Genomic DNA, 12,891 nt, shown 5'->3' with positions numbered 1-12,891 from the left:
TACACTGGCACTTTACAGCGCTGCAACGTTCGCGCTCAGGGGTGTGAAAAAACACCCCTCTGAGCGCTGCAAGATACAGCTCTGTAAAGCCTCAGTGTAATCAGTGCCGCAGTGCTGGGAGCACCATTCCCAGCGCTACAAGCTACACCCGTAGAGGATATGGTTTACGTGCAGCGCTGGGAGAGCTCTCTCCCAGCGCTGGCGCTCCGATCACACTCACACTTCAAAGCGCTGCTGCGGCAGCGCTTTGAAATTTCAAGTGTAGCCATACAGATGTCATGTGGGCTCTAATCTTTTGGATGATCTAAATAAATTTATTTGTAAACTACCAGATTTAACATCACTAGTATTATCCTGATCTACAAACTCTGAAATCAACTGTAATGTACATGCTTCATTTACCCTCTTAATAATTATCTTTCCTTTTCTTTTATATTATTAAAATTTTTAGTTCCTAAAGAATTGGCTATGTGTGATATTTGGGGTAAGATCTGAAGTATATTTTGACCTGGGGTGCGTGTTTGATCCTTTGGGATTGGAAGCACTTTATATGTGATTTCTGATTTTAATAATCACAGAAGTCCAGTTGTCTGGGTGGTAAGCTAGGGACTAGGATGCCTAAGGGGACTGTGTTTTTAGCTTCTTGTTAACCAGTGTGGTGATACAAGAGTTCAGTTTTTTTACCAGCTTGGTGAACTCTAATGTTGGAATAACCCCCAGTTTGGGGGTGTCTGCCCTGAATGTGGTATTCTCAGTGGTGACCCATACCAGGCAGCATGACAGGTATATCTCCCTCTATTTCAACACTAAATTGCCATTGAAACTTGCTCTCTTCTCAGTGGCAGAGTCAGAGAGAACTATGAGGGCTCCTGGAAATGATAGCCTGATCATACTAACTTTCACAGTTCAAAGCAAACTTCCTGGCTGGTGCTAGGATGAACTTTTTTAGGAGTTTAAAATTGGATGATGTACATCAGTCAGCTGGGAAAGAAATGTAAAGCAACTGCATGTCACAAAGCACCACCAACTCAAAACAAATCTCAGAGAAAAGGAAAAAGCAGCAATTTATTATACTGATATGGTGAAAGACTGGGTCATAACTCACAGAGCATCTGTGAAGAGGATGATAAGGTTCTAAAATCTTATTCTGGTAAATATGAAATATACCTTATGTCTGGAGTAAATTCAGACTTTTTTTAGACAAAAATTCTATGGGGAATAATGCAAAGAGACATTTGACCAGTGATTTAGAATTCTTAAGTCAAACATTGTGGCTAATACTATGCAGATAGTGAAGAAATGGTTAGAGGTAGTAAAGTATTCGATGCAAATTCTCTCCTAGGGAATATCTTCTTGATCAAGGAGTCCAGCTCTCCCCAAATGAAAAACAATTGATATAGATGTGTCTCAGGAAGTACTTCAGTCATAACTGGGAACAATAGCAGGCGAAATGCATGATGATAGAATGCATGTGCAGTCAGTGATGGGAAAAAAAAAAGAGGGGCTACAGAAAGACAGCCCAAACACTTGCAGAAAATCTGCACTTTGTATATCCATAAGACACAGAAATGTTGTAGTTAAAGACCTGCAAATGAAATAATATACCCAGAAAATGGTGATCACTGTACTAAACTTAATAAATTGAAAAACTTGGGAAAGGCAAGTAGATATGACTCAAACCAAGTCATGTATATTTTTGACCAATACATGATAAAGGACAAAGTTGTTGAACACAATTGATATAATCACCATTGACATTTGAGAAATAGATCAGTCATGCACAGGCCAAGCATTTGCTGATCTCATAATGTTAGATTTCAACTTGACACTGGAGAGCCCAAAGAAATGTTATACCAAAGCACATGCTGTATTCGGCAAATTCAGACTTCTGGTTCCACTGTATTGCACAAGTAAGAGTTTCTATGGCTATGGAACTAAAATGACAAAGTATAAGGTACAAATATAAGCAGAAACGCAGACATGCTGAGGACTGAGATTTTTGTTATGAACACTCAAGCATCTTCAGTTACGGACTGGAATCATAGAATATCAGTGTTGGAAGTGATCTCAGGAGGTCATCTAGCCCAACTCCATGCTCAAAGCAGGACCAACCCCAAATAAATCATCCAAGTCAGGGCTTTGTCAAGCCAGGCCTTAAAAACTGCTAAGGAAGGAGATTCCACCACCTCCCTAGGTAACCATTCCAGTGCTTCATCCCCCTCCTAGTGAAATAGTTTTTCCTAATATCCAACCTAGACCTCCCCCACTGCAACTTGAGCCCATTGCTTCATGTTTAAATCTTGCAGTTATTAAACTGGGGTTATCTGCAGATCCAGCTGACAACATGAAATCTGACACTCTAAGCATCATTCCACCATGAGAAGAATTACAATGCAAGAGGGATGAGACCTATGAAGGAGTTGCAAGGGTCTGAAAACTCTACTGCAATGCAATACAGAAGAGGCTCCTTCTTTTAAGCAGCCTTAGTGATATGTCTGATATGCTGTGAGTACTGGAGGTAAACTAGTTGGAACATTGTTTGATGGAAATGGGATCAAACCAATTCAGTTTAAATCATTCCAGTAAAGAACATGAAACAACCACATAAAGGAGCAGAGTTACATTACGTTCTCTAAGTTAACTACTGTAGCTGGTAAAGTTTGCACCAAACTGTTTGAAATTAATGCACCCCTGTGGCCATACTAAAACAAGTCAATGAATTCCATTTAAGATAAAGAACATGACACTGCTTCCCATAATATGATGGACCTTTTCGCAACCCAACCCGCTCCAAAGTGTTTTCCTGCATTTTTATTTTAAAAGTCGACCTGGCCAAACAGATGCTTATATGAATGGCCTTTGTGTACTCGAGCCTCAGAAAGGCTGACTACTACTGAATGTAACAAAGTCTCTCAGACCAATCTGAAGAGCATTATGCACAAGCAGAAAAGCAATTCCATCTGATTGCAAGTGTGATCATTAGTATCGGCTCAATCACTCTATTATAGAAAAATTAAATCACTTGAAGAAACACTGAATTCTCCAGCACTAATCACTTTTAGAACAAAACTTCTGAAACATGCAATATTGGCTAGATGGTCAGACATTAGACAGCAATGTTTTTCTAGTGCAGCAAAGTTTTATAACAAGACAGTTAAGTTCTTTTCAGCTCTATATTGGATGGCATAATCTTAATTTCTGAAGGTGAGAAAATAGTTATTTCACATCCACTAAAACAAGATACAATAGTGCAAATCCACACAGGTTCTATGGGTATAATACAAAACACGAGGCGAGGACATATTGTCTCGGACTGGCACATGGCAGCAAGTTGACCACTTATTTCAAAGTGTCCAAACAAAAGGTGTATGTGAAATACAAAAGAGTCATAGATTGCAAGTTAATGTCTGCAAGACCATTCCAGACCAGGGATGTGGTTTATGTGGGACAATAAAGCCTGTATCACTACTGATTAATCCAAGACTCTTTGAACTACAAGCCTGAACATTATCAAAGGTATTACAATAATTAATTACAATAATCCATGAATTGTCAGATATGGAATCCCTGAAAAGCTCTCAGACGAAGGAGGTAAATATTTCTCAGAGGAATTTGCTAAATTTTGCCAAACCACATGATTTTTAAAAACAGCTAATTAAATCAGTGTATCCACAAAGTAACATTCTCGCTGGGAGTGGGAGAAAAGATTCCAAACCTGAGCTGCTGGAGAGAGCCAGTGCTGTTAGCAAAGACCTCTATCTCAGTCTATTCCAGGGTGGGAATACACCTACTGGCAATATCTTTGCTCCTTACTCCTGTGTGGAGGTGAACAGCTGAAAACCAAAGCAGACAATATGAGATGGATGTAAGCTAGTCTGAGACACAAACAAAAATAAAAGTAAACAACTGTTTAAATCTGCTAAGCCATTCACTGCTTTGAATCCTGGCACAACGGTAGCTGGAAACCTACTCCCAAAATGAAACGGTAAATAATGTAATTAAAACTTGTCCTTGCCCTAGTTGCATGTAAGTACTGGAACCATTGTTATAATCTGCTCTGGAGAGCGGAAAAATCAGTCAACAAAACATACTGACTCTATCCCTACCTACTGTGATACAGGACAACAGAAAGTGATAAAGCCACTCCCACCAGACTGCTACTTCCAAACCCCATAGATTCTGTCTTGTCCTGAACTTCATCTAGCTATTTACACCAGGGCAAAGTGGATGCAAATCATTACCATTCGGAATGTGTAGTGTTTTACATACATTGCGTAGGACAAGGTGCAGTGCAGTGAGGAACATGTCCCTACCTCTCCAATGTAATCACAGTTTACGAACTATTAGAGCAATAGTACTTGCAGCATAACTATTTCCTGTTAGGGTAGTGCAAAGGCCTCTGCTGTGAAGCTACATACTACTAAACTTGGCCGAACAATTAAACCAATATTGTTTCAGACTTTGTATCATATAAAACAGTTTCTGAGGGTTATATCAAAACAGGTATACACTGCACCTGTTTACATAGTTTGAGTGTTAAGAACTGATACGATCATTCCATTCCTCCAAAGCTACAGGACTAAATCATATTAAGAGGATCATGTATGTCAAAGTAATTTTGCTACAAACTCATGTAAGTATTTAGTGTAACTCACAGGCACCAAGCTGTATCGGAAGGATTATCTTATTTTGGGAAGGGAGCAGTAGCAAGATCCTTTGCGTTAATGTCATTATTGGCTTGTTTACATGGCTCCCTCCCGAACCCCTGCGTGCCAGAGAAACTTCATGTGTGTATTAGTCATTGCTATCCAAGTGAGAAGGGAACTGTTGGTAATTAAGCCATTCTGCAAGCAAATGGTATCCGACTTGTGCACGTAAATAAGACACAAAATAACACATCAGGGAAGATGAAGGAAACTGGTCCTCCCTTAGCCATTGACAATGCAAGGCTTGGGGGAACCATTCCAGCAGGCTGCATGCGCCCACTCTGAGAATGTGGAGTTGAAAGAGGCAGAAGACAGGAGTCAGGATTGGCAGTTGTGGTGCACAGGGCAGCTACCTGGTTGGAAATAAGTTGGTACTGTAGTAACTAAAGAAGCTCCCTTTCCCAGAGTCTCTCTATAGTTAATGTATTCAGCTTTGCCATTAAAATCTGAATTAGTCCTCCAGCAGATCAGAGGTGCCACTATAAAAAGCCACTTATATGACTACATTAAAGTACAAATAAGCCAGCATTCGACAGTATATGCCTAACACTGTTTACTCTATTTGTCATGTAAACACTTCAGTACGAAGTCTTTTTATGTCATGAAAGAATTGGAACATTTAGCCTCAGGTACAGAGAAAATGGAAAAATGACTGAAAATGAATATGTATATGCTGCATGTAAACACAACCCGTGTTCTACACATCTCCTAATAATATCTGCTGAATTGTTCCCTATCCGTAAAGTTGCAATCCCTGCTTTTTAATGTAAAGGTCAAACCTTATATGCAAAGTTTGCAAGAATTTGGGTCTCAAAGGCCAGGACAGTGTTCACTTAGAACTAACAGAACAGACCAAAAATGTATTCTGATCGGTTTGGAAAACCACTGAAGTTCAGAATCTCTGACAATGGCATGTTAATAAACAGCCCTATGGGCACCTGTCAGAATGTTATATTTTTAAGACATCTACTCATGCATCATACGAATATTTATTTATCTCTCTGGTGGTTTGCCAGAGATTATTTTAAGCCTCCCTGGATCTGGTGTAACAGATATTATCCTTCCTCTCCTTCCTCCCCCCTTGCCAAATCCTCTGTCCTTGCTCACCCTATATGTGACACTACTGACATTCCTCTTCCAATTGGTGGGGGAGGGGGAAAGAGGGCAATAGGATTTAAAAAAGAGAAATGCTTATTGTTAATGGAAGAACACAGAAAGGTTAGAAAAGATGTCTTCTGATGTATGACCTTCACTGTTTTTAATCGATGCCATATGATGAGATCAAAAAGAATAAAAAAAACATATTTTAAGGTCAGAGAACATAGCAGCTGATAAATTAGTCCTTTTGTAGACCACAACATTGAATTAAAATATGACATTCAGAAATATTTCACCTTAACTAGTACATGTGCTACTTAAATCATAAAAACTCAGATATTTCAATGTAAAATACAATACTTTACACAGTCATTTAGAGTTCAGAACAGTTTTACATGCTTTTATACTTTTTGTGGACTAGATTCTAAAATTGTGTTCACTGTTAATACCATGTCTCAGACCTCGGGGTATATTCTCCGCTTCACACATATGTGTAGGTCCTATTAATTTTAATGGGATCAAGTTCCTACTGAGCATTGAAGATGAAAATATAATACTTGCTAATCTCTTATAACCTTAACACAATGTGAAGTGATACTTAAACCATGTGACCAATAAAGAATGACCAGATGTAATATATACTCTTGCAGTAAGCAGCAAACAGGCTGCCTCTAATAAATAATAAATAATAATAATAAGGAAGAATTAGATAATTCTTAAATTACAAAATTACTACTTTTCAACAGCATCAGCTAAACAAAGTAATATTTTTAAATATTAACCTTTTATGGATGTACAGTCAGGGCCTGATTTGTGAAGGCGCACCTGACTTCAATTGGAGATGTGGGTCTTAGCATTTCTGAAAATCAGACCCTGTATCAATTGTATTTAAACTAAAGACCCAGGGTATGGGTCTCATCTTACTTATGCTGGTTGTATATCCATGTAACCCTCTTCACTTCAACAGAGTTAGTTTTGATTTACATCAAGTGAGATCAGAATCAGTTCCTAAAGGTTTGTCTGGACACCAGCTGGGAGCGTGCTTCCCAGCGCAGGCAAGCAGGCAGACACGTGCTAGCTCTGCTAGCTCATACTAAAAATAGCAGTATGGTCATGGCAGGTGGCTTGGGCTATCCATCAAGTATGTACCCAGAGGGTCGGGTGGGTTTGAACTTGGGTGGCTAGCCCAAACGACAGCCCATGCCGCTGCAGCCACACTGCTAGTTTCAGCATGCCAGCTCGTGTGTGTCTACCCATGCCGGTAGGTATGTGTGCAGTTGCAGGGTAGACATAACTTAGGGGTAAATTCTGCCTCCATTTACACCTATGTAACCCCTCATTAGGGCTGACTAAAATCAAATTTGTCCTCAGACACAGAGCTCTCGATTGTTATTATTTAAAACAGTATGTTACAATTCACACAAAGGTGAGGAAAGTGTGCTTCTGTATCTATAGAGGCAGGAGCGCTGGAACAATTTGTATAGTGGGGCTGCTGAGAGCCACTGAACCAAACTGGAAGCCCTATATACCTTGAAAATCAGTTCAAGCCAGGGAGTGTGGGAGTGCCACCAGCAGCGCTAGTTCTAATACCACTCTCATTACCATAGTCTTTGGGCACCTTCTAGTATTGAGCAACGTGACTGACATTTGTCATGGATTGTTCTCCCATCTGCTCCCCAGGGGGTGAAGCACGTACAGTGAAGTGTCTTGTTTTGGTAGGGGTTTTAGTTGTGTTTGATAAATATACATGTTGCTGCTTATTGTTATGGGTTGAATGAAAACCCCACTGAGATGGATAGGTGTGAAACCACCCTTCAATTAACATAACTGTTAGCATAGGCTCCTGTGTCAGCAGGGCCGGCTCTAGCCACCAGCGTTCCAAGCTTGTGCTTGGGGCAGTCCTTATCAAGGGGTGGGATTCCTTTTTTTTTCTTCCGCGGGGGCCCCCCCATTTTTTTTGGTTGCTTGGGGTGGCAAAAAACCTGGAGCCAGCCCTGTGTGTCAGACAAAAGACGTGTGTGAACCCACTCAGGAGCTTTTGGCTGACTACTGTTTTGGGTGGGGATGTTTGTGGGGAGAGAAGAGGGAAAAAGTATCACACACAAACTGAGACCAGACAAGAACAGAGACAAAAGAGGCAAGAAAGCCAAGCAGGAGCCTGTAAGCACAGTGTGACCATGGACAAAGCTAAGTTCTAGTGTGGCACTGTAAAATAAGGTTTGTTCTTGGTTCTTTCTGCGTTCAGAGACACAGGACTTTGTACCTTCCTTATAAATAACCAAAACTGCATCAAAGAAAATATCAGATTTCCATCAATTTCTACTTCAAACTGAAACATCTTTAGGGCCCTGAACTTTGACCAGGTGCTTTGGTTGAAAAGGGGCAACATTTTTTTGTTAGAGAAGGCAACGTCAAAGAAACGAACCTTGCACTTAGAGCAGACACAGTGAGATTTATGATGGTCCTTTGTTCCTGGGAGAGTTAATTCCAGAGTCTTGGACTGGCCCCCATGAAAATTCTGTGTCTCACTTGACCTGGCTATGCTTTGAGTAAGCGTTGTTCTCACATATAACCACCACTGCATCTAATGCCTGACAAATTCTCAAGTCTAGCCCTGGCCCTCTCCTGACCTGAGATTGACAACCGGGGTTAGTTGTGTCAAGTTGTATGGTGGCTTTGAGATGTCCACAAATGAGGGTTCACACATTGGGATTCACACTCATTTGGTGCTTCCATCTTCAAGATCCAAGCCCAGAGTCAATTTCACCGCTGACATAAGTGAGTGCAACTTCATCATAGTCCATGGAAGGGTCATTGTACCACCCAGTCACATTGCTAGCCTATCTGCTTTCTTGTACTAACACAGAGGGCTTAAGAACTGTATCCTTCTGTGTCAATAAAGTCGGTTGTTATATTCTATTGTTTATGTTTTCCATGCAATAACAACGTATTTAAATTAGTACCTTAATTTACAAAGGATCCACAAGTAGGCTTTTCCCTGAGGAGAGACTACTGAGATCCAAATCTACAAGGGGCTGAGCACCCTCAGTTTCTATTAAAATCAATAGGAGCAGCGGTCACTCAGGGTGACCTCCTGTGCCTGCTGAAGTCCAAAGCTCCTGCTGACTTCAGTGGTGGGGCACAAAGCCTTCTGCCCCTTGCAGGAGGTGCTCAGAACCTTGGACAAGACTTTTCCTGCTGTCTTGTTCTCAGGAACTTCCAGAATTTCACTCACACTTATTTGTTATGCCTCTGCTTGAGGATAACAGGGATTAATGTTTAAGATGACTCTGGCAGCCAGAGTCATCTTAAACACAGACCTACTGCTAACCTTAGGGACTTCCTGTTCAAAGAGACTAATATCTGCTGAGGCACATGCTGTACAAGCTGCACAAATGGGAAGTGACTACGTTAAGTCCAATTTATTTCTAAGACATAATATAGTCCCCCTATAGCCTTAATTTTAAAATAAAAATTGCACCAAGGTACATGCATGAAAGAAAAGAAATATGTATTATGCAGGTATATTTACCCAATGTTGTCTTACTGTAGGGACTGTACCTTCAATTCCTACATATGTACCAGCCTCATCAATGGAAGTTCTACCTGGGAAAGGACTACTAAATTTTGAGATGGTATTGCAGAAGTGACAGGATGTTACGCTGCACAGCCAGAGATCCCAAGGGCAGAGAGTCGGGGTAATCCAGCATAAAACACAAAGGGCCAGATCATCAGCTGGTGTTATTCCATGAAGCTCCATTGACTTCACTGGAGCCACGTTAATTTACACCAGCTGAGGATTGCCCCAATATGCTTAAAAACTTTTTCTAATATAAAGAGAAGCATGTAAAATTAGAGAGAGAGAGAGAGATTAAATAATATAATTGGGACGGTTCCTGTCCTCAGACACACGTGTACTCTCAATATTTTAGGGAAGATTTTGCTCCATGAATGTGCTGGTGCTGCATCTCTCACACACACAGGTTTCTAGCAGGTAAAGCGTCATGGAGGATCACTGTGTTTCTCAGGGCCAGCTGTCCTGAGATTCGTTGCTTAAATTCTGATTATAAAAAGCACCCATTTAAACTCGCATTAAAAGCATTTTAAAGAAGTCTCTGTATACTATAGAAATAATTGATAGGGAGAACCTCTAAACCAATATTGTCCATCAGTGCCAATATATCGGAGAATTAAAACTGACAGCATTAGAGCTCTGTGATTGATTACAAAATAATAAATCAATCTCTTCTGATCTGTTGTCCAACACAGCATTTCCACAAATAAGAGAGAGATGGAGAGTGTTTATCAGTGTAATAATCTATATGCCTGTTGCCTATAATAATTCATTAGACACGCAACTTCTCATAACAGTGCATAACTTTAAAACATTTGTCACTGTCAATGCATTTAACAGATTTGAACTTTAAATCCTTGGTCAAACATTTTATGTTTACTTTAAAAAAAATTGTTGAGAGAGAATTTCTGGGCATACACTTGGGATTCATGAAATGTATGAAGAATATCACCCAGTGGTAAGAATTATTAAATAGTGTTAAATGACACACTGATTATATTTTGGAAAATAAAAAAATGTATTGCAAGGGAAAGGTTGCATATTATTTTGTAAACCTGCATGTATTAAGAGTTTACCAGGAATTTTAAAAGGATTAGACATCTGCAGATGCATTAGATTAGATAAACATTTTTTAAAGGACAAACTAGCCATTAACTGCTTAGGGTAAAAAAAAAAATTCCTCCATGGATATTCTGAATTTAATGGATTTCAAGGTAAGCATGTAGTTCAAAAACTTTGCTGGATCAGGGCCATAGTGCATAACTGTTCAGAATTAGTCATTAGGGAGGCAATTTCTTCTGAAGGGGCTAATGCTGGTGACTGTCAGAGACAGGACAGTGGACTTAATGGACCATTCATCTGATCCAGTGCAGCAATTCTTATGTTCCTATATTTTATTCAGTTTAATCTTATATATATTACAAAATATAGTACCAACTTGCTATAAATATTATTCAAGACATCAAACAGATTTTACTGTTAACATATCTTTGGCCTCAGTGATACTTAATGGCCTTAGGTAAGCTTTGATATTTGAGAATCAGCAATCTCTGTATACTCCATAGAGCCTTTCAGCAGAAGGGGATGTGTGGCAACAGCTCCCAGTGACTTCACTGGGAGCTGCTGGGATTCAGTACCACTCAGGATCAGAGAAATTAAAAAGCATGGCACACGTGTGGCTTCTTCTTTCTCTATTAGAGATTAAGAGTAAGATCGAGATATCAGCGATGTGTAATAAAGGTTGTTGTTACCTTTCACCACCAAACTTCCAGTGCTGCTAGCTGTACCAAAATGGTTTGTTGCTATACAGGAATAACTTCCAGCATCTGCCTTAGTGACATTGACAATTCGGAGGCTTCCATCATCCATAATATTGATTCTGGAAAGACAATCAGGCATGAAGGGTTTTTTTAAGATAGCATAAAATTATTTTGAGTTTGTACCAATTATTTTCATTTTGAACAGTACACAGTCTATTGCCAGTTACAGAGGGCCTAATTCATAAATGCTGCTTGCATCATTTGCATGAGTTTTCTGTGTCTTTACCTGAGGGCAACTTTAATTGCAGCATGTGTAGGTTTTATGTGAATCTGCATAGTCAGTGCTCAACGGAACAACTCTTGCAACAGGCGGTGCACATGCTACACCTAAAAATCTAGAGTCAATTACTTAATACTGCAAAATCAAGTTCTTACAAAATTTAGACGTGCTTTCTTTGATTTTTCTGTAAGACACTTTGTGGCTTCTAAAATAAGGGTACAAAATGTTCTGCTTATTGAACACCTAGCACCTGGATGTTTTAACTGCAGTCATTCCATGGCATGTCTGACAGCACTGGCCTACACAATCATGGTTTGAGAAGTCCTGTAAACTTTCTCTCTTTTGCAACAGAATTCCTGCAATTTCATGCTGTGTTATACCTTGCCTGCACTGCAGGGGGAAGCTGGATAACTGAATGTTAACATATAGCATGGGGGGAAAAGATACTTGGTCCATTCTCTTCGATATACTCTGTTAGATTTAGGTCAGGACTGGCTTTAAGGACTTGTTCATCTTACAGTGTCATTTTACCTTTTTTCTGTGCTAATCATGTTCTTTTTCACTGCTGCAACTCTCAGTAAGGACACAGAATATCTCCATTCCTACTGCTGAAATTCCCTGCATCACAGGCTATGTACATATATGGGAACATCAAAAGGAGCCTAGGATGTTGATCCCTATACATTAGAGTGGCATGTATGCATGCTTGGGTGGTGTCTGGCTTATATCTAATTCAGCATGCTAAAGCCCAATTGCCAATTGTGTGGCAACTCTGCCTGCATTTGGCACTTTCTCACATGCTGTGAAGTTATCACAGTCCAGCTTCCACTAAAGCGATTCACTTTCCCACTGAGTGCCTTACTTACGCTTCTGTGATAACGCTCATGTAATCCTCATTGAAGCTTATCTGTGCCGGGCATCCACACTCATGTTATGGAGCTGACATTTTATCCATTCAAATATAACCAGCTTTCCATGGTGTGGTAAATCTATCAAGACCCAGCAAATGCCGGGTTTGGGGGTCCCTAAGAGTTTCACTCTCTCCAAACCCTTTCCAGGGGAAATCTCACACCAACACTATTGATTCTCTTTAGCAACATGTTCTTTTCCCTTTCTCTGTTTGTTCAGAAACTTCTGAAATATTCTCCATGTTGTGAGCCAATAGAAATGAAGAGGAATTCTCAGAGCTGAATTAACTTTTTCCTTGTACAACATATGACCATAGAATCAAGAAATGTGGGGCTGGAAGGGACCTCAAGAGGTCATCTAGTCCAGCCCCCTGTGCTGAGGTAAGAACAAGTAAACCTAGATTACCTATGACAGGTATTTCTTTAACCTGTTCTTAAAAACCTGAATGGATGGGGATTCCATAATTTCCCTTGGAAGATTAAATATCCTTATAGTTAGAAAGTCTTTCCTAATATCCAACCCAAACTTCCCTTGCTGCAAACTAAGCCAGTTACTTCTTGTCCT

At 40.0% G+C, this 12,891-nt stretch overlaps 1 protein-coding gene across 3 annotated transcripts in view; it reads right to left on the bottom strand.

The window, feature by feature from the left end:
• LOC127053147 (contactin-4) overlaps nt 1-12,891 on the bottom strand; it is a 369,811-nt gene that overhangs the window by 57,553 nt on the left and 299,367 nt on the right. For all 3 annotated transcript variants that reach the window (XM_050957313.1, XM_050957314.1, XM_050957315.1), the window contains exon 12: nt 11,130-11,257. In XM_050957313.1, coding sequence (XP_050813270.1) covers nt 11,130-11,257 — 128 coding nt within the window. The remainder of the gene's footprint in view (nt 1-11,129; nt 11,258-12,891) is intronic.

The sequence above is a fragment of the Gopherus flavomarginatus genome, chromosome 6 (genome assembly GCF_025201925.1).
Source record: "Gopherus flavomarginatus isolate rGopFla2 chromosome 6, rGopFla2.mat.asm, whole genome shotgun sequence".
NCBI lineage: Eukaryota > Metazoa > Chordata > Testudines > Testudinidae > Gopherus > Gopherus flavomarginatus.
This window is presented reverse-complemented; position numbering and strand designations above follow the sequence as displayed.